Raw genomic sequence first — 24,113 nt, forward strand, 5'->3', positions numbered from 1 at the left:
TAACCCCCTAACCCCTAACCCCCTAACCCCCCTAACCCCCTAACCCCCCTAACCCCCCTAACCCTAACCCCCTAACCCCCCTAACCCCCTAACCCCCAACCCCTAACCCCTAACCCCTAACCCCCTAACCCCTAACCCCCCTAACCCCCCTAACCCCTAACCCCCTAACCCCCCTAACCCCTAACCCCTAACCCCCCTAACCCCTAACCCCAACCCCCCTAACCCCTAACCCCTAAACCCCTAACCCCCTAACCCCCTAACCCCCCTAACCCCTAACCCCTAACCCCCCCCTAACCCCCCTAAACCCCTAACCCCTAACCCCTAACCCCTAACCCCTAACCCCCCCTAACCCCTAACCCCTAACCCCCTAACCCCTAACCCCCTAACCCCTAACCCCTAACCCCTAACCCCCCCTAACCCCCTAACCCCCCCAACCCCTAACCCCTAACCCCCCTAACCCCTAACCCCTAACCCCTAACCCCCCAACCCTAACCCCCCTAACCCCTAACCCCCCTAACCCCCTAACCCCTAACCCCCTAACCCCTAACCCCCTAACCCCCTAACCCCCCCTAACCCCTAACCCCCCTAACCCCTAACCCCTAACCCCTAACCCCCCTAACCCCTAACCCCTAACCCCCCTAACCCCTAACCCCCTAACCCCCTAACCCCTAACCCCTAACCCCTAACCCCCTAACCCCTAACCCCCCCTAACCCCTAACCCCCTAACCCCCCTAACCCCCCTAACCCCCCCCTAACCCCTAACCCCCCTAACCCCCTAACCCCTAACCCCTAACCCCTAACCCCTAACCCCCCTAACCCCCCCTAACCCCCTAACCCCCCCTAACCCCTAACCCCCCTAACCCCTAACCCCCTAACCCCTAACCCCCTAACCCCCCCTAACCCCTAACCCCTAACCCCCTAACCCCTAACCCCCCTAACCCCTAACCCCTAACCCCTAACCCCTAACCCCCCTAACCCCTAACCCCTAACCCCTAACCCCTAACCCCCTAACCCCTAACCCCTAACCCCTAACCCCCCTAACCCCTAACCCCTAACCCCTAACCCCTAACCCCTAACCCCCTAACCCTTTCTAAGTAAATTGCCATTATTTGCTGTTTAAAGCCGTTTACTGGCCGTTTACACTGAAGTAAAAGTGTTTATGACATTTCCCAAGTATTTTCCCATGCCTGAATTATATGTACATGGTGCTATAAACAGTCTGCATGCATAGATTGGTTGTTTGTTCTAAGTAAAACAGTAAATCACCCAAATTCGCCGTTTACTGTTGTTTACTGCTGTTTATTGCCCGTTTACGCTGATGTAAAAGTGTTTTTCTCGGCATGATATAGATGTCCGAGGTCCAGAGCGTCGGATGACTTGTCAATAAACGCCCATCCATTTGGGATTAAGCACGCACAACGCTGGGATTAGTTCCTCGGTGGAACGGAGAGTGATCCTCATTATACAGCGTATCTATATGTAAAGAACCGTTTACCTTGCATGTATTGGGACCACGCACTGTCTATCAATGCTCACATGTCGAAAGAAACGGCGCTGCATCGCTTGATACAGGCAAATGACGGTCTAGGTGTTTCGCTCATTACTTGTACCTGACAATGAAATAGAATTGTCTGAAGCAGCGCTTCTACAATACGTAGACTGTTTTTGTCGCTCTCGTCCATTAGAATAGAGCCTACTGAAGGCATCTATAACCATTTAAACGATCGGCACTTATATAGACGGGCGTGAGCAGTGTTATATCAACGATCATCGATCTTGTCCACCAGATCTCAATGATCTATGCAGGATCGTTCCACGCTGAAGCCAGACTGTTTTTGGTCTTGTCAAACTATAGATATTGGTCCAATTGACTGCCGTATGGTGCTATAAACAGTGTCGCTTATGCATACAGCATCCTACTCCGATATGTCCATGTTCCGGGTTTTTGGAGAGGTACTGCTGCTTGATTGTCGTTTACAAGGAGATCTAGAAGCGAGGACTGTTTATAGCGCTGAAGATGGAACATTGGGATACGTGTTAAGCTATCCCAGCTCATAAGAAGGTACCATGCAAAGTCTGATGGGTTAGAACAACGGTATGCGGGAAGAATGAAAGATACAGTATAATCATCAATATCTCTGGTTTCACTGAGTGCAAGCCGTGCACTCTGGTACTTTCTTGCGACTCCTGAGACAGGAGAATCATGTCATGTGTCTATAAACACTTTATCTGTAAGGACGAGCCGTGGCATGGTGTAGCGATTCAAGGTGAAAAAGCTGTTGTACGGGTGTTTCTACCTCTTCTGTCCCGTTTACAACGGCTCAAAGCCTTTCCCCTAGACCACTGGAGCGTCTGTATGTAGTGTACAATGTACATAATCCAATTATATCGCCAGCTACTAGGAGAAAATCCGTTGGGGTAGGTGTTACAAATGGGAAAAACGGGAACTCACACGGTATCAGTACTTCCCGTGCTCGTCCGAGGTTATGATTAGCATAACGTGTACTGTACTCCATCCTGAGAAGAAGTACGAGCTGTTAAACGAAAGCTTTCCGAATTACATCCGTTCATTTCAGTGTTAATGATATTTCACGGTTTAAAACAGCACACGTTGTAAACTTGCAGGCCTCGTTCTTCGCCATTCCACCAATCGTAAACTGTTTATTGCTCTTGGTATCACAAGCTGCTCCCCTAATCTATACCGTAAGCTTGCTATAAACACTCTACTGGTCATGCATGGTGTCGTACCAACGCCGTTTCACACGCGGGAAATGGTTATATCTGTTGTAAACTTGCAGGCCCCATTCCCCGCCATTCCATCAATCGTAAACTGTTTATTGCTTTTGCTATTGCAAGCTGCTCCCCTAATCTATACCGTAAGCTTGCTATAAACACTTTACTGGTCATGCATGGTGTCGTACCAACGCCTATTCACACGCGGGAAATGGTTATATTTGTTATAAGATTGCAGACCTCACTGTCTGCCATTCCGCAGATTGTAGACTGTTTATTTCTTCTGATATTACAAGCTGCTGGCTTGATATATATCGTAAGCTTGCTATAAACACTCTACTGGTCACGCATGGTGTAGTATCAGCGCCGTTTCACGCGACCAAGACTCCCTTCAAATAGCCACAAATCCACTTCGTACTTGTAAAGTGGGTAAAACATCACATGCATCCTCATTGATGACCTATACGTCTACGTGTCATCTATCTCCATACCGCTCTCATGTTTCGTACATCTCTATCCCTCTATAAACACTGTCTCGTCTGAAAATCTTCCTAATTCCCGTTGTCTTTGGGAACATCTGACTACTGATAACCGGATGATCATACACATATGGTGGATAGCGTTATGATGTGCACATATGGTAGGGGTTTATAGTAATTTGTCGGTGATATCGTTCAGGAAGATAGAAAGCTGGGAATGATATCGATACCATACAAGCTGGGAAGGTAAAACGGGATAAGGTGCAACCCATTGACCGAGCAGATGGGGCTGAGTGAGCGCGAAGGGCGAAGGGCGATGTGTTCAACAATCTACAATCTATTTAGTCTCCGCTTGGCAAGCGTAAGATACAATAAAAGCGGACAAGGGGACTCACCACAATACCGGATGACTCCAAAACCTCTTAGTAATAGTGAAATTACCGACCTCCGAAGCCATGAGTTGTCGGAGGTAAGGCATATTCTTATCATCAAACTCGAAACCTTCTCTCAAAACATCCCGTCCTCGGCCGACCATCTCCAAGGTCTGACAGACCCATACACCGCAGTCGGAGCCATTCCCCTGTTGCGGTGTCTTGCTACGTTTTTAGCGATAAAGGCAAGATGACAATTATACCTACTCACCACAGGAAACACGTCAATCCACGCTGAATCGTCCCAAGCCTCTTTCCTCTTCTCCTCGTACTCTTGTCTCAAGTAGCTGCGTATTCTCTGGCACTCACTGATTCAGCTCATTCGCCCCATAGCACTGAACTGACTCACCTTGAAGAAACTGTTCGCAGCGGCTTGAGAATGACCAGACGAATCAAAATAAATGATTTTTTCTCGAAGGAAGTCCACCACTCCACAGGTCCAATGAACGTTCCCGATGTTGTTCGGTAATAACAAGAGGTGCAGATAGAAAATGTCCATCTATTCAAGTTAAACTCACCTAAAAGACAATCTAACAGACGGACTCACTCCTTTGGTCCAGCTCTTCACCCCAGCGTATCCGAATTCTCTCCACTTTTCAGAAAAATGAGAATCTAAATAGTGGACTCGCTTCCCATGTAGATCTGCTCGGTTACAGATGAGTGCGAGGTAAAAGTCTATGACACTGTCATTGAGCCAGCCACCAGGCCTTACAAGTTTCACAAAATCATCATGATTGATTGACGACCAACGGGTATTGATCCGGAACGACGGGTTGTCAAAATTAGCCTTCACCTATTAGTTGAAACTGTCAACGAGCTGCGCAAGAGATGTTGACAAGGCGCTACCATTCATACCTGCTGAGCATCCACTTCATCGAGTGCTTTGGGAATTTCAGTTGTTCTCGCCAAGTACTCCTTGAAACGATATGCAGTGAAGCGCATCTCATAGAGCATTCTTCGTCTGGGGCTGGATTTAAGGTGAATAAGATTGGGCTGAACGTCTGGTGATGAACTTTACTCACTCTTCAGGAGGCAAAATCATACCCAAAGACTCTTCAAGCTTGTCACGACGATGACCTGTCACGAAAGGTGGTCTAATTGGGGATTTAGCGTTGAACAATGACATAGGTTATGAGGGGATTGTCAGAGAAAACGGATGGATGGAGAGAGGTGACAGCCTACAGGGAGACTAACAATTCGATGGGAGCTAGTTGTTCCTGTTGAGTTTTCAGATGATTGAGCTTCATTTTGATCTAGGCTGTTAGAACACACGCTCACAATTGGTATCTTCGCATCATCTTTGACATGCTCGTACTCCTTCCCTCTATTGTCCATCTTCGCCTTCTTTTTATACCTCTCATCACCATCTCTATCTCCATCTCCATTGATATCCCTATCTCTATCTTTGTCTCTATGTCCATCTCGATGTTCCGAGCTCACCTCCGCTTGAACTTGACGAAATTCCTCCTCATACTCCTTGGCCCACTGAATTCGCCATCTGGTGAGTCGACGTTGGTGCTGAGCCTCAGCTTCATGCAGGTCTTCGGGCCGTGTTGTTGGCATGACTGAAAGCGAAAACGAAGCCTTTTTCGATAGCATAAATTGTCTCAAACAAATTCTGATGACTGATAATAACGAAATATATCGAGGATATTTTTGATTCTTCTGATGTTAAGATCATTTTGATTCCGTCAAGTTCCTTGCATCGAACATCCAAATTCCACATATCGCCGAGATTAGTTTGACGGAGAAGATTTATAGCTGCATTTACAATGGCATGAAAAGCCTAGTATATATATATATAACAACAGAACGGATGAATAGCGATGATTGCGAGTACTTATCTTAAGCTTATCTGAGGTTATCAACAAACAATGGTTGCGTAATCAGGGCAAATAAAAGAAAGCAAAACTAAGCGAGTCCAAAGTAAAGCCGAAATACTACCAAAAGGGGCTAAATCGACTCTTCTTCAGGTTCTTGTTTAAGCGCGGTCGAGTCCCTCCTTGATAGAGATACTATGAAATATGAATCGCGAGCACGCGAGCTATCCTAACAGTCTAACAGTAACGGCATCAAGCTGTCTTACTTTGACCCCCGACAGCTTTTATATACACTGACCTTCAATAGAATATTGCTTCTGCTGCCGAAAGACACGCGTCAGTTGGCGCAGTATTGGCAGATGGAATGACTAAAAACTGACTAACCTTTTCCACCATTACCCTTCGTCATCGCCACTCGGGTGAAAGTAAGAGCTGGAGGCATATTTCGTGGCAGAAGAATGGTCGCCTTCAGCTTCTTCAGCGGCATCAATGCCTGTAACATCCACTTTTCCTTGCTTTGCGTTTTCCGCTTCACTTCTTACTGCATCAATGGCTCTTGCTCTTGCTCTCATAGGAGCGTCGGGAGTTAATGAAACGATTTTGTATTCAAAGTCACTTGTCAGATTGTCACGCTTCAAATTCTTGATGTCAACGCAGGATTCCATCCAAGACAGAGTATTCTCCAAGCACATATTGGGATTTTTATGTTTAGCGATTCCTCCATAGTATATCGTTTGGATATCCAATCCGCCATGTCTCTTCTTCTTGGAAGCTCGGATCGAAGCGATGAAATCCTTTTGGCTTTGATCGAGATGCGAGAAGACTAGAGCTTCACCTCTTGCTCTGTCGGTGACAGAGGAATCGCAGTCGTAGATGACCAAGTATCTGCCGCCGCCTTTGACGTCGACGATGGCGGCAGCCCAAGCATGACTCAACTCGGATAATTTGTTGGGCGATATAAAAAGAGCCAGTCGAGCATGCTGCTGAGGACCTTTCTCCCATCTTGTTACCCATGAAGAAGTATAGGCGAACTTTTCTTGTATGGACTTTAAGTTGACTTGTCTGGACCATTTGGATCTCTTTCCCGGTTTTTTTATATCTCTGATAACATAGGGGAAGATGGAGATTCGTGGGATCTTGGCCATCAATCGATGGAGCCTTCGGTGGATGAGTTGATCGGTTTCGTTCCCTCTGAAGAGCTGTTTATGATCTTCGGGTAATGGATCATCGTAAAGCATCTCGCTATCAAGGGTCTGAGTGCAATGGGGAAATTTGAATGGCATTGTACTGCTTAATCAGTAATGAGCTAACCCATTTTTTATTTTTTGTTTGATTTCGAACGCTAAACTCACCCGTCTGGTACTTTTAGCGCCAATCTCCTGTGGTTCACTCCCTTTTGATACTTCTTAGGCCTTTCGTTGGTCTCTTCGCTTGATCTCAAATCTATTCCATCATCTAAATCTGCCTGCCTTTTGCGAGTGATTGGCATGTTTGATGACTGGTATGGGATAATTGGGCGGAGTGAAAGCTGAGGCGGAGGTAGAAGTGGAGGTGGAGGAGGGAGAGTTATGTTTGATTCGGTAGTGATTATCCAGAATGATACACTTTCGTTATATTGAGATACCCTATAGGGTCGAGTGAGTGGAAAGATCAAAGGTGCGATACTGATAAGCCTGCTTGTGGTCAATCCTGAGAGAAAATGAGGTTCCAGAAGACGATTAATGAGCTGACCTGAGCTGATCAAACTTTTTGAACCAAATAATTCAACCTTCGATACCGAAATAATGATAATGATTAAATACTTCTTGACACAGTCAGAAGAAAAGAGGAATGATCATAGAGTAAGAGGAAAGAGCTGAATTGATTATTACAATGCACACGTGTGTTGACATCACCTTGTGTCAGCGTACACAACAACAGGTCAGTGCGTCTTATAAAGGGTTCTTTTTGCGTATTGTGAACAATAACTGATTGTCTGTGCGAATCAGGGGATATGGCCTCAGCTAGTATAACAAGGTGGAATGACATTAATTCTTCCTTTTCTCCAATTCATTTCGAATATTCAGTTCTTAGCAAGTCAACAAACGGTTCAAAGTGAGTTCTGGATGTGAGACAGCCTTGCTTTATGCATACTGAGATTTGAAGTTTGGAATAGTCTAAAATGCCGCCCAAGGTAACATTGCGCAAAAGAAAACCACCTCAGCAAGCAACTCAAGATGGTGGCGATAAGAAAAGGAAGAAGGATACAGGCGAGAGTCGATCAAAGAAAGGTATGTAGTCTTGTATATCCACAAAGCCAAAAACTGATATAGCTTACATTTTAGCCGATCCCGAAGAAGAAGAAGATGATGCTGAGGATGATGATGATGGTGTGAAACGAAATGAGAAGGAGGCTAGAGATGGGGACAAACATACTCTTCCAGGAAGCAAGGTTAGTCATGATCGACTTCCTGTCTATCCGAACCCAGCTGGCCTCTAACATCTTTAGCAAAAACTACAGAGAAGACTTCAGGTAGAATTGGCAGGCAATGTTACACAGAGAGGTGACAACAAGCCTGACGTCGTGGTAAGTCTTTCTTTCTATCCTGATTGACCCTTAGCTCACCGAAACTTTCAGACACAATCCATGATGACACCTGAAAAATCCGGTAGAAGCAATCTTCCCTTGAATCTCCACGTTCCTTTCCTTGGTAGAGAATTCAAATTACCAGTGTTCGACAAAACATCAGGAAACCATCTTTCAAAGGTCGAACTACTTTATAATATGGTCTTATCTAGCCCCAAGGGAGTATCCTTCGAATCAATTTGGAGACGACTATGCGACCTGGAACAGGACAGAGACGTCGTCACAAAATACATCTCTGCTCGAATCGAAACTTTCAAGATGGCATATTCAGAGAAAATGCAAGATATTTCTGATGAAATTCAACAAGAGCTTGTCGATGGCTTACTCACTGTCTTAGAGGACTTCAAGAGAACAGTGGATGGATCGCAAAGTCACAAGAATCATCTTCTCACCTCGTGTATCAGCAAGATGATGGTTCGACTGCTTTTGACAGACGAAGATTTGAAAAACCCTTTCTACAATTCACTTCGCTCTGATGACTCTAGTCGTCCCGGTGTACCATCGGAGAAATTTCGAGACTCCTTGGACGAGCTAGAAAGTATGACTCTTACAAAAACAATCAAGGCTCTCTTTATCGAGTACTCAACCAGTCAAGCGACAATTGATCAAACGCAAGATGATCGCAGCGAGCTCGTGGGTGATGTTCAAGAGAAGTTATTGTACCCTTGCACAATCGTCGGTATGGAGACTGTTGTACCAGACAGATTTTTGAAGGAGTATCGAGCATCAGAGGAAGGAGATTTAGATAAAGCTGGTATTGATCCCGAAGAAAGACAAGATTCATTCACACGTAGAATGCTCTATGATATGAAGGTCAAATTTCAACCTGAATCAACTCTCGGCGATGGATGGAGAACTCTGATGAAGATTACCGATCAAAGTACTATCGCTCAAACTTTCTTCTCAGCAAAAGAATCCTTGTGCGCCGGATTGGATTTTAAATTTAGAAAAATACCCATCGAGCAACAAAATTGCTCTACATTGTTGTCAAAGGTCTACGAAGATGACCCTCAACAGGCTGACTTGGACGAGCCAAAAGATCAGAGAACAGTGATTGTAGAAACCCTTACGGGAGTACTGGACCAGATCAACACCTCAGGATCCTTGGAAAATATTCATCGCCTTCCCCTTGAAATCGCGGTCCGACACCTCGGAGAGGACCGAGTGAATTATCAGATGGGCAATGACCCCCTGTTCTGCTCTATCAACACAATGTTTGCCGCTAGGAACGGCACCAGGACAGGGACAGAAGCTATATCTTTTCTGATCAGCTTAGAACTGCAAGCTTTAGCAGTTTCTATTAGATTGTGCAAGATCAGAAGTTCTGGTGGAGAAACAGGAGAATATGACACTATTCTTCGCCAAATCCAAAATTATCAACGACCGGTTCTCGCGGCTGCTCATACGGTTGAAACGGTAACTCATGGAGTACCTCCCCCAGCTACTCCTCCCCCTCAGCTCGTAAAGTCCAAAAAGCCAAAGGGCAAGCACACTGCAAGACATACAAAGGTCAAGAGATTTATCGGACCTGTCTTCGATCTCAACAGTACCACCCCACCTGGAACTGGCAAGAACCTTGTATACTTCAGTCGTTACAAGCGTAGGTGCGAGACTATGCTGCGTGCTCAAATCAAACCTGAGCTCACCATCTCAACATACATACGAGAAATGATGAAAATTGGTACAGACCCACAAGTTGTCGCCAAAGCCTATGTCAAAGCAAGAATCGTAGTCTTCAAGCATTACAAGTACGATTTGAAGTTTGAAATTCCACTAGAGGTTCAGCAGGATGTGATTGAATCTCTCGCTGAGGCTTTGGAGGAATTTCATAACACTCATCCAACACGATCGACCACATCGCCAACACCTCCTTTCGAAATAGCTCTCAGCAATCTCAAAAAAGATGACAAGATTCCTGAAACAATACTTGCACGAGTTTTCTTCTCCTCGGTCAACATCGATCCTTCAGAAGGAGTATGGTTGCCTAAAGTCAGCCTCGATCAGATCCCAGTGGTAATTCATTATCACGAATTGGAGACGCTTGCTACCGCGACAAGAATGTTAAGAAATAAGAGAGAAAGAGACGCAGCAGGTATCGAAGAGGATGATATATACTGGCAGGAGATCTTGGATGATATAGAACTCTTTAGTGATAAGGAAGCCAAGGCGGAGAGGCTGGCTGAAGACGAGGGAATGCGTGCCCAGGTTAGAAAATTAAGAAAGCTCACCCTATTATCGTCATTCTCAACGAATTTGTTCGAGAACTCTTCCGTTGAATTTAACAACCTCGGTCTCACTTATCAGAAAGGATACACCCTCGACGAGATATGGCAATCTATCAAGCAGTCGAGACCAGATTCCAATCTGCATTGGAACGACATAGCAACTGTATACTTGTGCTGTCGGTTCGCGGTGTATAAACGAGAGTTTCCAGATGACAATATGAACATCGCTGTCAAGGACATTGAATTCCTGGTCGAGACTTTGACCAAAGAGCTCTTTGGATACAATCATGATCGACAATACTGTCTGCCTTTCGAGCAGTGTGTAACTGTAGAGGTATACGAAGGGAATCTGAATCAGAAGACCTTGAAAACTACGATGATCAAGTCGGTGGGCGATGACGAACCGCTTCTACCAGGTATACCTGAAGACCAAGTACTTCCAACCCTTGTCAGATTGGAATTCGAGACCATGGCGTTGCTGGAACATCTCCTTGAGGACTACAAGTCATGCTCAAAGCTATCAGCGGATTTGGACATACTTTCGACACCGGAAGAACGACAGAAGACACATGACGGTATGCAATCGCTCCTTGATGAGATCGCCGGGAAAGACAACCATTTTGAGCTGCGTGCTTGGCGTCTTCCCCAGCTTTTCACTGACGAGCAAATGGAGCAAGCACAGGAAGATAGTTTCAACCAGAGAAAAAAGCGTGACGGAAGACTGGTACAGGATGCCGATGCTTGGAAGCATAGACCTAGGCTGATTCAACGCGCGGGTGAGTAACATCGAGTAGTCGTGTGTCACCTCTTATTGATTATGTTCATTTTAGGCGCGGCCAGAGAGAAACTCTGGACCACGAAGGGTCAAAGAGAAGTGCTTTTAGAAAGGGCAATGAAGAACGAGCGAGTGTATGAGAATGATGATTGTTTCACAGACTCTGAGTGAGCAGTCTAAGCTGTCTGGGAAGTAGTGATTTATCTGTTCAGTACGATTCCTTCGGTATAGTAAGTAGCGGGCTACTTTGTAGTATAATGTCCATATGCAAGTCATTCCCCGTCAGAGTAGTACTTGCAGACATGCCTTTAAAACTTGCTTGCACGCAATTCATAAACAAAACGAGGTGAGTTTATTATACTTGAGGCTATAGTCGAAATTTGGGTAAACTCTGTACTGACTTGCTCTCGCCCCAAACCTTCTTCCAACTGATCTAAGGTTTAAAACTAGCATCGTCATTCACCACACCAGCTACTGGTCCTCTTGAACTGCCTACTGGATCAGCGAAAGGATCGGCATGAGAGTGAGTATCGTGGTCGTACGTTCGGAGGGATGACTTCCACAACTACAAAGGTTTGTCAGACACATGAAGCTGTTGATGGGGAACAGACTCACAGAGTTACGCTCTTTCATACCCAACGTTGCTAGATAGATGGTAGTGATAGTCAAAGCAACGAATCCAATCCAGATAAAGGCCAATTGTGCTTTTACGTCTCTACATGTAGACTTGAAGATTTTCTTGAGCATGGCTGATAGCGTCAAAGGTAAGCTTTCTCCTGAATGTGGAGCTATCAACTTACCAATCGCATCTTGATCTGCGTTTTCAAACTCGGGCAGGTCGAATAAATCGTCGATATGTTTACATACTTGTCTATCGTCTCGAGTGTAGTGGGTCGTACTAGCTCCGGCAGCTTTCATTGACGGATCAGTTCGATGCCAATTCTATGACTCTCTTACTCACCTAGGTAGAAGATCCACAATAGAGCGCTCAATACCACTTCATTCAGAAGAGTGGCTAAAGAAGGCTTGCCGTATCTCAAAGCGATGATAACAACGAGTGCGACGAGGGTGAAAGCTCCGACAAAGGCATCGTATGTGTAAACAGAGCTGTGATATCCGATTTTCCCGGTCTAGAGGTGATTATCAGGCCACTGACAATTCCATATAGATCCTCGTACTCACAGTGTGCTCGACGTAAGCTGAGATACCGAGTATAACAACTCCGCAGATGCCTACGACGGCGTTACTGATCAAAGTCAATTTCAAAGGCGATAACATTGCAACGAAAGTGTGATCTGAAGTAAGGAGGGCATCAGACACGCTTGGAACCGCAGGCATTTAAGTACTTATCGCTCCATGAATTCCCTATCATCGGCACGACTTTATGACGCATCAATCACATACTCGGCTCAAGTGGCTTGGCCACCAGCTGGGATCAGGGTAGTAGGACGATCCGAGGAACGCGGCTATGAGAACATCAGATGATTCGTAACTAAACACTAACCTTTATCGGTATTTTCAAAAGATAAGATGACTAAAAATAACCAAAAACGCCAAGCGGAAGAAATATCCCTATCTCGGCCGTTTAACGGGTTGGATACTAACTTGGATCTTGTGCCTGCTACTTTAGATGTCTTTGTGGGTCAAATTAACCTTTTGCGCTTTACATAAAAAGCGGTGCTTTGGACATATCCGCAATTCGTGATTAAGCTTATGACGAAGTACCCGTTTATTTCGTCTTATTCGTCCTGAATATTTAATCATACCTCTCCCTCGAGGGGTTCACTAGTTGCTGCCACTGAGACATTTCATCTTCCTGCGATTCTGCCTTCCGTCTACCGTCATTTGGCTGATTAGGTAAAGTGTTTCGTCATCAGTTCGACCGTCGATGAGCGGCACATGTTCCGATATCAAGCTGTTCTCAGTGTCAGAGTCAGCCAGACGAAGACTGGATCTTCCGTCTAAAGCCATCTAGGGGAATTACTTCCAAAGTCACTATATGCGAGGATCGCAGCTCATCCTTCCGATGGAGATAGGCCAGAGGCTACTGAGAAAGTATGGGTCACTAACGCAACATCCTGTGCCAGGTCAAATACCCCGCCTATCGCCCGAACACGCTACGATTGCACTCAGTTGCACTACGTCCTTAGGAGTAGAGGATGAGGAGGCATTAGCTAGAACAAAGACAATAGAAGTTGTCACGATGAGTGTTCATACTTTGAGCGAGCGTGTCCGCCATCGATTCTTTGCTGCTAAGCTAAGAACACTAATGTGGATGCCGCAGACCCGTTATGCCCATATGAACATCCTATGGCAAGGCACATAGTTATGACTCAATGACCGCTTTACTCGCAATCTAGCCCATCCTCACTTCGACTTTCTCGACAAAGATCAATTGCTCACAGAGATCTTTGAGCTGTATCATGGGGTATAGGCGGTGTGTCTTATGTAGTCGCTTGCTCATGGTCAATATCGCTTGGATTTGGATTGATACATACGGGACTTAGTGGTCAGAACAAACTCCTCTATATGCCCTCGGGTTTAGCCACTTTTCTCTTCTCTCTCCTACCCGTTAGCTCATCCTCCATCTCCTGGTACGACACGGGAAGCAATGGGTTACCTGGGAGAGGAAGTGTGGTCAGCCTTGTTCGCCTTGCTGATATGATACAATAAGGATGAAGGGGGTTATATCCGGGAAGTGTGACAGACATTCATGATGGAAGCTCAAAGACCAGACTCACCTGCTTCCGATATAGCATACATCACTCCCAACTCGTTCGCCGCTGTTGAGAGATAGTAGCTCCTTGCGTCGCCGAGTGACATCTGCAAGGAAAGAGCATGTCAGCTGTTATATAAGCACAATATACGAGAGTGGTCAAGCAGCACAAGGATAATTATAGTGGACTGATGAGTGCTGTGACGTCCTCCAAGCTCGCATTGCGATGAATGAGTCAGAATTGCATCGTCACTCACCACCTTGGCTTTCACCAAATCCCCCAGCCTGAAGCATTCTGCCATTTTTATCTTGTCCCTCTCTGTCAACCGTATATCACCTATCCTGATTACACCTTGAAATTCTTCGCTTGTTTCGGGTAATGGTCGGTCGTTGGACGTGGTCAAGGTCAGATGAGCCTGTTGAGCTGTCAGACGGGATACCTAGAAACGAGTGGGTTAGTTTTTGTGAACGGTAGTGATCGTTTTGTACCGCAACGAGATTGAAAAGCGGGATGAGATAATCCAGGACTAACCGTGCCGATTACCTATAGCACATCACTGGTCAGCTATATTTCCAAAGCCAAATATGAACTACTCACGATAGACCCTACGTCCGGAGCACTCCCACTTTCTTCTCTACCTATCACCCTTACTATCTATGACGACATCATCAGCTAGACTTCGCCGATAAGTCCAAGAGAGTTTGAGAGCTCACCGATCCATCTCGCCTCGGCTTACCCACTATACTAGCGATTATCCGTCCGTTCGATTCATAACATCCTGATCCGCATGCTGGCAATGGCGGAGTGGTGAGATTGGAAGGTAATGGTTGACCCGGAAGAAGGATTGTTGATGAGGACATTGCGGGGGATCAGAGGTTGGGGAAAAAAGTACAGGTGTGAGGCTGAATCTAACGTGATGCACTGTCAATGAAGGATACGTCTCACGTCTCGATGGTCTATTCCGTTATGCAGCCAAGATACGACAACTCAAGATGTATAATGAACCTCTGATAAATCGAAAACATCAAAGATTGCCTCCACTCTAACAACTTTTCATCGCACGCATTTGATCCCGCTCATATACTCAAACGCTCATGTCATGATGTGCATATGCGCAGTATTTACTGTATAACCAAGGAAAGAAAAATGTATAACAAAAACCAAACCCCCCTAAAGCATGAAAGTCAAAGGTTGCTCCATGTAATCCTTGAACGCTTTCAACCATTTGGCACCAACAGCCCCATCTACAGTTCGGTGATCTGACGAAAGAGTAGCTTTCATAACTTGAACAGTCTTGAATCCTTTAGGATCTTCAGGAGCTAATTCCAATTTAGTCGAGGTTTTACCTATGGCCAAGATACAAGATTGAGGTGGGTTGATTATAGCTGTGAAATTGTCGATACCGAACATTCCCAAGTTGGAGATGGTGAATGTACCACCTTGATATTCTTCGGGTTTCAATTTACCATCTCTTGCCTTTGAAGCTAATTGTTTGGTCTCGGCGGAAATGGTGGCTAAGCCCTTGGCACCAACATCTTTGATTATAGGGGTGATCAATCCGTTTGGTGTGGCGACGGCTACACAGATATCGGCTTTCTTGTATTGTCTGATCACGTCTCCTAACCATGCAGAGTTGGCTTCGGGAACTTCAGCCAGAGCGAGGGATGCGGCCTTGACAACTGCAGGAGGGTCAGCGGATGCGAGCGATAGAGTGGTTACCCAAAAGACCTACTGAAGTCGTTGACCGAGAGCTTGGTCTTTCCTTCTCCAGCCTTGTTGAACATCTCTCGGAGTTTCAATAGTCGGTCTAACCAAAAGTCAGCGTCATGCACCGCCCACGACTCAAACCACTCACCCATGTTAACCTCAACTGTCAAGTAGTAATGAGGTAATTGTTGCTTGGACTCGGTCAATCGTTTACCGATTGTCTTTCTCATGTTGGAAGTTGGGATATCCTCGTACTCTGCTGGGGCGGCGGGAGCTGCTTTACCTGGGGTAGCGGTAGCTCCGGAAGTAGGGGTGGTAGCGGCGGAAGATGATGAACCGCCCTTGTATTTCTCGACGTCGGCCTATATAGTGGTCAGCTATGTAATCATAACAAAATCAGACGCAACTCACCTTGACGATTCGTCCTTCTGGTCCGGTTCCTTTGATCTCAGATAATGGGATACCCTTCTCCAAAGCAATCTTTCTAGCCAAGGGCGAAGCAAAGAATTTAGGTTTTTCACCTTGACCAACTAATTCAGGTACTTTTTGACCTTCAGTTCCAGCATTTCCTGATCCGTATTTTGTCTCATCTGCAGGTGTACCCAACGAAGGTGTTTTTGATTCACTAGATTCCTTCTTGGATTCTTGTTGTTGTTCTTTTGGTGCATCTTCTTCTTTCTTTTGTGGTGGTGCTGAGCTCTCTCCACCTTCCGATGCTAATTTATCGGCACCTGACAAGTCGTCTCCTTCTTCTCCGATAATTGCGATGGGTTCACCAACTGCGATACCCTTGGCACCGTCGTTGACCTAGAGGATAGTCAGCGTGCGCTCGTCCAGAAGAGCTGTTACGCTGTGAGGGAGACAACGAAGTTGCAGAAAGCGCGAGGATGTAGGACATATCAATTTGAACAAGCGGGGATCCGTTTGACGTGCGGGCTGGAGTAAACAGAGATATCGAATAGAGCCCATAGACTCAAGGTAGAGATATTATCACAAGGGCAAGACGGAAATATGAATCAAAGCATCGAGGGACAGCTTGTCGCTCAAAGTACGCAGACAACTCACAATGATCTTGGCCAAAATACCATCATCTTGAGCCTCCACATCGATCGTAGCTTTATCAGTCTCAATTTCAACCAAAACATCTCCTGCAGCGTAAGAATCTCCTTCTTTCAATTTCCAAGAAGCGATACCTCCTTCAGTCATTGTTGGGGACATGGCAGGCATGGAGAATTTACTGAGAGCGGAGCATGGAGCGGAGGTTCGAAGGGCTAGATGTAGGATTCGTTCGTTCGTAGCGATTTCATGATAATAAATTTGGAACAGAACATATATCAGCGAATTCCTTCGATTTAAGCGAGAAATTCAAAAAACTTACACCTTGAGACAAGCATTTGCTTTCTCAAACCAACTGAAGCTGATCGCTTGGCCACTTGAGCAAAGGACATCATCTTGACTAGTGATCGCAATTGATGATGGTTTTGAGTGAAGGTGAAGTTATGAATATGATATAAAATATGTTAGATATATTCGGGATATGATGTTGTTGGGGAATAATTAAATCAATAACGGTCCGTCTGATTATGATACTTGATCCGAAAGCCACATGGCCACGATACACAAAACACCGAAATCCCATAACCACGAACACGTGGTAGGATAGATACTCCGATTATAACGGAAGACGATAGCTATGCATGCATGAGGTAGGAGATCATCTTCAAGGCTATGGGGGTCGTATATAAATACTCAACGGTTAGAGGTGACCATGTAAGACCGCCCTCATTCGCTGTCTGGGGACGACAAGTACTCCTCCTTTTTATCTGCGACCAACGCCTCACTTCTACTATCAGAGACCTCGCTAAAATGTGATCCCCGAGACGATCGTCGAGATATATTGAAGCCATGCTCATTGACATTAACGAATCTAACACTCTTAATCGAACTCTTAATGGATGATCGGCTGGACAATCCGGTCGAAGTTCTAGATGTTATTGGCGTTATGTCGGGAACTTCGTGCTCTGGGACATCTTGATCGGTGGTGGTACTGACACAGGAATTGACCTCCTTCTTCATGATGGATTTGAGACTGGTCTCTGATGGCTTCTGCATTTGAGCGAATTCTACGGGAAAACCTACGTCCACAGGGGTTGATGGGCTGACATGGCTGTTGTCTCTTGTATCTTTGTCATCGTATTTATCTTCAGAGTGACTGTCTATACTGAGGGTCATTGTGGTCAATGAGGACGAGTTTAGGTCAGTATCTATGAAATATAAAAGGCACGCTTGTGAGTCAATGTTTGCGATACGAGCAAGAAGAAGACGGTCAACAATTCTACTTTGACTGCTGAGTGATGTTCAGTCATTTTCCCGTTGCTTGTAGCACACAATGTCAAGCGACCCTTTCTCCTTTCATCCCTCGAAGGCTCATCGTTCAGATATGACTTCATATGACTGAGTTCGACGTTAAACTTATAACTCAAAACGTCTGTATTCGCTGTCACCCCGTTTGGCTCCTCACTGTGCACGGTCAAATCCGAACAGATTGGCGCTCTAACGCGTGATGCAGAGGGATTGATTAGAATTAAATTTGTAATAATTACAGTTGTATTGATTACAATTTCATTACAAATTCGCTTGAACCCTAAACCTATCCGATTCCGGCGCCGTACTCGTATGGTACAATTTCATATAACGTTACTCTCGTTGGCACATTCATCACCCAATTCAATCTTCACTCTTTACTCTTTACTTTTCACTTGTCATACATAGATAGCATAATAAAAACCTCCACGTATCGGTGAAATCACCACAATGCCCTCTTCCTCCAAAGATGACCCGTTTCAATCGGATCCCCAGCCTTCAACATCCCCATCAATCGCAAGATCACTCGTTAGAGATATACACAGTCCTTCACCTCCTAGTGGTCCAGCAATACCTAACATCCCACCAAGGGGATCATTCTCATCTTCTTCTAGACCAGTCTTCTCAGCTTCTTTCAAATCTCCTGGTGGTCTAACTCCGCCAATTCAAAGATCAAATTCTCCTGTTAATAATTTTCAACAATCTACAAAACATTCAAGTGATAATTTAATAGGAAGGAAAACTTCAATGTCATCTTCGAATAATAATAATAACAATAATAAAAATGATAATAATCAACCTTCTGCTTTAACAACTTCTTTAACAACATCTGATGAAAATAATCATTCAAATGAATTATCAAAACAATCTTCAAATAATTTAAAACCTTCTTTATCTAGAAAATCTTCTTCTTCAATAAATTTATCAGGTAATTCTACACCTAAAAATTCAAAAGGTAAAGATAAAGTTGAAGATGATTTAACAGGAGCAGGAGATTCAAATTTTTCAAATTTAGCTGAAATTTCAAATGAAGAAAAAGCAAAAGTATTAAGAAGACATCTTGTTTCTGCTGAAGAAAGGGAACAATCTAAAGTACCTAGTCCAATTGTTAATGAAGGTGGATCAACTCCTATAAAAGATAAATCTTCACCTAGATCGGAAAGTATAAATAATGGTGATCCAGCTGGAGAGAGTGGGATTACTAGTGGTGGATATGGGAGTACGGAAATTAGTATGAGAGGTGAAGAAGATGATCGATTTGCAGTAGCGTATGATGCCTTGGGAAGTGATGTTACGTGAGTTAACTTCCTCTTGATTCTGCGTAATCTACTGAAACGATCGGATCCTTTCTGTCGTGTGATTTATAGACACGACCTGTATAAATGGCAACATACTCATCGCCCAGATCAACCAGTCAGATCAGCTTCTTTCTCGCATATCCCTCTTGATAGATCAGCCATCCTCGATCCTACTTTAGCACATATCAAGGAGCCAGGAGGGTTCAGGAGGAATTTCATGTCTACGAGAGCAGCGGAACAAGGTTTGGAAGCGCCGAATATGGTTAGAAATGTGGTTGATTTCCTTTTCCTATATGGGCACTTTGTGAGTTCAACTATTACATTTCGCCTGGAATCTAGAGCTGATAACACTTTTGCATAGGCCGGAGAAGATTTGAATGAAGACGATGATTTGGATGAAGAAGAGGATGAAGAATCTTTCCCAGCCATAGCATCTAGTTCAGGTGCATATGCCAGAAGACCATTCACAGCAGATCAAGATGGGTTACCTAGTGCATCAGCGGCTAGAGGAGAGAGGGCACCGTTATTGGGAAGTACCAAAAGAGGGATGAGTATGACTCGTCATAGACGGACAAAATCCGGTGCAGCGTCTGGAGGAACAGCTACGACTACACAAGCTCTTTTGATGTTGTTAAAGGGTTTCGTGGGTACTGGTATTTTATTCATGGGCAAGGCGTAAGTCATCCTCACTCAATGAGCTGTTTTCGAATAATTCCTGATGATTTGCGTTAGCTTCTTCAATGGAGGTGAGCAATACGATGTACAGATATGATGCACGACCTAATATTACCGCGTCTAGGTATCCTTTTCTCGACAATCGTCATGTTAGCTATTGCAGGTATCTCACTCTGGTCTTTCCTCTTACTTGTAGAAGCGTATATGCACGTTCCAGGAAGTTTCGGTGATATTGGAGGAGCACTTTATGGGAAATATATGCGATTTACAATCTTGACTAGTATTGCAGTTTCTCAGATTGGTTTTGTCGCGGGTGAGTAAATTATATTTTCAGACTCATCCGTTCCACCATCTATTTCCACTGCTAATGTCAATATTTGTACCACAGCATACACCATCTTCATCGCTGAAAACCTTCAAGCGTTCTTCATGGCTGTTACGGATTGTCGAACTTATATCCCTGTCAGATGGTTGATTTTCGGTCAATTATTGGTTTTCTTGCCTTTGGCAATGATTAGGAATTTAGCGAAATTGAGTGGAACAGCTTTAGTAGCTGATGCGTTCATTTTGATTGGTAGTGAGTGATCTTTCACCTTCTCAATCACGAACATGAGCAGCTTGGGAGTCAACAAAAGACTATACGCTGATCTGCTACCCCTCACAGTCTTCTACATCGGCTACAATGAAGGTTCAGTGCTCTCTAAATATGGGATTGCAGATGTCCAATTATTCAACCAAAACTCATTCCCTCTTCTCATCGGTACTGCCGTGTTCGCATTTGAGGGTATCGGGCTGTGAGTCCATTTTGGTTGCATGTCAGAGCACATCTCTAACGTATTCGCATAGGGTCATACCCATCACCGAGTCGATGAGAGAACCGGAAAAATTCCCTCGACTACTCTCAATCACCATGTTCATAGTTGCCATTCTGTTCGCAGCGGCAGGAGTAGCTTCCTACGCTTCGTATGGAAGTAATATCCAAACTGTGGTTATTGTCAACTTGCCTCAAGAAGACAAGTTCGTCCAAGCTGTTCAATTCCTGTGTGAGTGACTGAACACTTCTAGTACTTGGCTGAATACGCTGACGTACTTGGCAGACTCCGTGGCTATCCTCCTATCAATCCCATTACAACTCTTCCCCGCAGTCAGAATCATGGAAAATGGTATATTCTCTAGATCGGGTAAACACAATACTTCGGTTAAATGGCAAAAAAACGTTTTTAGAAGTATGATTGTGGTTTTCACAAGTTTACTTAGTTGGGCAGGATCAAATGAATTGGATAAATTCGTTTCGCTTATTGGAAGTTTCGCTTGGTAAGTTTGATCGTACTTGCTTTGAATGTCAAGCTAATCGTCTCAATCTAATCGTAGTATCCCATTGTGCTTTATATACCCCCCAATGCTACATCTCAAAGCATGTGCCAAAACTCGTAAGGCGATCATAATGGATTATACCCTTATTGTATTCGGTACGATCGTAGGTGTTTATACTACTGTACAAACGGTTAGAAGTTTGTTTGAACCGGGTGGAGATAAGCCAAAGCTAGGAAAATGTGAAGTGCCCGATGGTCTTTGAGTGTGAATGTTCTGAATATGACCGGGTGAAAGGGGTATACATGGAAATATGAGGTAGACGATCGGAATCGAAGGTAATTCTGTTGGATATCGATTAGAAGGTAGAGTTTCATACATGACATAGCATAGTTAATGAATGTACACATACATCTATGGGGTGTTATCATGGCACGACGGCCCCAAGCTGAGCCAATGATGAGATTAAGATATAATAATAAGCACGAAGTTATCCGATAGAGTAGTGTTGTTGGTTATCGGGTGATCTCGTGGCGGAATATGTCGCGTGTTTTGGAGTGTATGGAACGATAAAAGCAGCGATCTGTACGGTTGACTGTGCCTGAGTATTATATACAAAAACAAAGATTGGCCATCGTATATTAATTCATTTATTCACGATTCACTTATATACCGTAAATCATCCCCTTGTCATCATTGTATATTCATATTACCCAAACAAATCACAATATCCGCTCGGCATACAGTCGCTCGCTGGCCCGTGACGCTCACTAGAACCCTCAAAATACAGAAGAAAGAATATTCATGACTGTGATTGCAGCAAGAGATACGAATACCAACATGTCAACCACTCCCGATATTCAAGTAGCGAGTTCTGGGATAGATCATGTATCTGTGAGTGGATTATTGGGATTGGACTTCCCTGCTAGTGTCATGATGTCGTGCTGATGAATCTCTACCCTAAATTACTCGCTCCTATCCAATCTTACAACTACAGATCCACTCGCTCCAACCTGAAATCATCATCATAGGTGCCGGTGTGGTAGGATGCGCTTTAGCCTATTCTCTTTCTCAATCAGGTCGAGAAGTCGTTGTACTAGAAAGAGATTTAACCGAACCAGATAGAATAGTAGGAGAATTACTTCAACCTGGAGGTGTAGCTGCATTAGAAGCACTAGGTATGGCAGATGTATTAGAAGGTATTGATGCTGTACCTGTTGAAGGATATTGTATAGTAAGTGGAGAAGATCAAGTTGGATGTCCTTATCCATTATTAGAAGAAATGGCAGGTTTGAATAAAGGTGAAAAATCAGATGAATTAGATGGAGCTTGGATAGATAAAAAAGGTAAATGGCATATAGAATCAAATAGTGGTAAGAAAGAAGGTCGTTCATTTCATCATGGAAAATTAATATCTTCTTTAAGAAAGAAAATCTTGAATGTAAAAGGAGTAACTGTTTTAGAAGCTACAGTTAAAGATTTAGTATTTTGTGAACATACAAATCGAGTTATAGGAATTTCAGCTTCTTTCAAAACTGCAGAATCAGATGAAATAACTTCAAGTGGAATAGTTAAAAAAATTTACGCACCAATAACTATAATTGCAGATGGATGTTTCTCTAAATTCCGTTTGACACCTGGAATGAGAACTCCTAAACCTGTTACTCGATCTCATTTCGTAGGTATAATATTAGATGATTGTAAATTACCGATAAAGAATATGGGTACTGTTTGTCTAACTCCTTCTGGACCTGTTTTATTATATCAAATTGGAAATGCAAAAGGAGAAGTTAGAATGTTGGTGGATGTAAAAGGAAAATTACCTAGTGTTGGAGATGGTAGTTTGAGGGTGAGTCAATAAAACCCTCTTGATTTGATGATAGACTAATTAAAACGATATTTGATTTAGCGTCATATCGAAGAACAATACGTTCCACATCTTCCTTCTTCATTACAACCTTCAGTTATATCATCACTTGCAACACAAAGATTACGTTCAATGCCAAATACATTTTTACCACCTGCTATTCAAGGTTTAAATAATCACTTATCAGGTGCTATATTAGTAGGAGATGCATATAATATGAGACATCCTTTAACAGGAGGAGGAATGACAGTAGCTTTTAATGACGCTTTAATACTTTCAAAGTATCTTAAACCTTCGGAAACATTACCAAAAGGTAGACAAGGATTAGAAGATTGGAATGAGATTAGTGAAGTTTTGAAAAAATGGTTTTGGGAAAGAAAACAATTAAGTGGGGTTGTAAATGTATTAAGCATGGCACTTTATAGTTTGTTCGGAGGTGCTGATGGTGAGTAACTACTTTCACCATTTACTTGGTAAACTTGTTGGCTGAGTGTTGTCATTTCTGCAGAGCCTGAATTGGAAGTACTGAGAGAAGGTTGTGTAAAATACCTTGGAATGGGAGGAGAAAAAGTAGCTGGACCAGTTGGTTTATTATCTGCGTGAGTTTGACTTCTTTGGTAATACATTGCGACGGAAACTGATCTGATCTTCTCGTCTCGTTAGACTCACACCCGCTCCGTTCATGTTATTCTATCATTTCTTTTCCGTAGCATTTTATTCCATCTTCCTGTTGCTTGTCAGAGGTCCACCAAATTCAAGTTTACGTACGACAAACGGTGCACTCAATCCTCTTATGGTTCTTTTGACATTACCTCTTAATTTAATATACTCTATCAAAGTAGTAAGTCCACAATGTGAGAGTGTTTGGATCTCAGCTGATCGATCTGCCATAGTTCTGGACGGCTTGCGTGGTTCTCCTACCAGTCATCTACACAGAGTTCAAGGTTTAAAATGAACAACCCCCAAAGTCGTCTCCTCCAATCCTGTATAGTACAAATTGAATCAAGATAGATTATTACATGCATACGTATAATATAGAAATAGCAGATTGACTCATTAATTCGTTACTTTTCGAAATGATCAGA

General features: G+C 44.0%; 9 protein-coding genes across 9 annotated transcripts; 3 read left to right on the forward strand and 6 right to left on the reverse strand.

The window, feature by feature from the left end:
* Positions 1-3,603: 3,603 nt before the first annotated feature.
* Positions 3,604-5,206, reverse strand: I206_104468 (uncharacterized protein; the record flags this gene model as incomplete). The annotated part of the gene is made up of 8 exons (XM_070202957.1): positions 3,604-3,792; positions 3,855-3,941; positions 3,993-4,142; positions 4,191-4,436; positions 4,499-4,610; positions 4,666-4,737; positions 4,838-4,860; positions 4,922-5,206. The coding sequence occupies 8 exons, from the start codon at positions 5,204-5,206 to the stop codon at positions 3,604-3,606; spliced, it is 1,164 nt and encodes a 387-aa protein (XP_070059058.1).
* A 652-nt stretch (positions 5,207-5,858) lies between these two features.
* I206_104469 (uncharacterized protein) lies at positions 5,859-6,952 on the reverse strand (the record flags this gene model as incomplete). The annotated part of the gene is made up of 2 exons (XM_019153764.1): positions 5,859-6,750; positions 6,816-6,952. The coding sequence occupies 2 exons, from the start codon at positions 6,950-6,952 to the stop codon at positions 5,859-5,861; spliced, it is 1,029 nt and encodes a 342-aa protein (XP_019012504.1).
* Positions 6,953-7,624: 672 nt separating this feature from the next.
* On the forward strand, positions 7,625-11,260 carry I206_104470 (uncharacterized protein; the record flags this gene model as incomplete). Its single annotated transcript, XM_019153765.1, has 5 exons — positions 7,625-7,733; positions 7,788-7,894; positions 7,964-8,029; positions 8,081-11,090; positions 11,145-11,260. 5 exons carry the CDS (start codon positions 7,625-7,627, stop codon positions 11,258-11,260), a joined length of 3,408 nt encoding a protein of 1,135 aa, XP_019012505.1.
* A 262-nt stretch (positions 11,261-11,522) lies between these two features.
* Positions 11,523-12,427, reverse strand: I206_104471 (uncharacterized protein; the record flags this gene model as incomplete). The annotated part of the gene is made up of 5 exons (XM_019153766.1): positions 11,523-11,654; positions 11,705-11,838; positions 11,890-12,000; positions 12,051-12,219; positions 12,272-12,427. 5 exons carry the CDS (start codon positions 12,425-12,427, stop codon positions 11,523-11,525), a joined length of 702 nt encoding a protein of 233 aa, XP_019012506.1.
* Positions 12,428-13,614: 1,187 nt separating this feature from the next.
* Positions 13,615-14,666, reverse strand: I206_104472 (uncharacterized protein; the record flags this gene model as incomplete). The annotated part of the gene is made up of 6 exons (XM_070202958.1): positions 13,615-13,709; positions 13,831-13,912; positions 14,063-14,245; positions 14,338-14,349; positions 14,404-14,460; positions 14,520-14,666. 6 exons carry the CDS (start codon positions 14,664-14,666, stop codon positions 13,615-13,617), a joined length of 576 nt encoding a protein of 191 aa, XP_070059059.1.
* A 310-nt stretch (positions 14,667-14,976) lies between these two features.
* I206_104473 (pyruvate dehydrogenase complex dihydrolipoamide acetyltransferase) lies at positions 14,977-16,964 on the reverse strand (the record flags this gene model as incomplete). Its single annotated transcript, XM_070202959.1, has 6 exons — positions 14,977-15,485; positions 15,539-15,613; positions 15,662-15,875; positions 15,925-16,320; positions 16,579-16,784; positions 16,892-16,964. 6 exons carry the CDS (start codon positions 16,962-16,964, stop codon positions 14,977-14,979), a joined length of 1,473 nt encoding a protein of 490 aa, XP_070059060.1.
* Positions 16,965-17,295: 331 nt separating this feature from the next.
* I206_104474 (uncharacterized protein) lies at positions 17,296-17,745 on the reverse strand (the record flags this gene model as incomplete). Its single annotated transcript, XM_019153769.1, has 1 exon — positions 17,296-17,745. One exon carries the CDS (start codon positions 17,743-17,745, stop codon positions 17,296-17,298), a length of 450 nt encoding a protein of 149 aa, XP_019012509.1.
* A 582-nt stretch (positions 17,746-18,327) lies between these two features.
* Positions 18,328-21,426, forward strand: I206_104475 (uncharacterized protein; the record flags this gene model as incomplete). Its single annotated transcript, XM_019153770.1, has 10 exons — positions 18,328-19,172; positions 19,245-19,479; positions 19,537-19,850; positions 19,908-19,921; positions 19,975-20,163; positions 20,239-20,427; positions 20,515-20,644; positions 20,697-20,893; positions 20,948-21,164; positions 21,222-21,426. 10 exons carry the CDS (start codon positions 18,328-18,330, stop codon positions 21,424-21,426), a joined length of 2,535 nt encoding a protein of 844 aa, XP_019012510.1.
* Positions 21,427-22,001: 575 nt separating this feature from the next.
* Positions 22,002-23,978, forward strand: I206_104476 (uncharacterized protein; the record flags this gene model as incomplete). The annotated part of the gene is made up of 6 exons (XM_019153771.1): positions 22,002-22,055; positions 22,159-23,010; positions 23,071-23,473; positions 23,537-23,627; positions 23,692-23,869; positions 23,922-23,978. The coding sequence occupies 6 exons, from the start codon at positions 22,002-22,004 to the stop codon at positions 23,976-23,978; spliced, it is 1,635 nt and encodes a 544-aa protein (XP_019012511.1).
* Positions 23,979-24,113: the final 135 nt, after the last annotated feature.

The sequence above is a fragment of the Kwoniella pini genome, chromosome 6 (assembly GCF_000512605.2).
Source record: "Kwoniella pini CBS 10737 chromosome 6, complete sequence".
NCBI lineage: Eukaryota > Fungi > Basidiomycota > Tremellomycetes > Tremellales > Cryptococcaceae > Kwoniella > Kwoniella pini.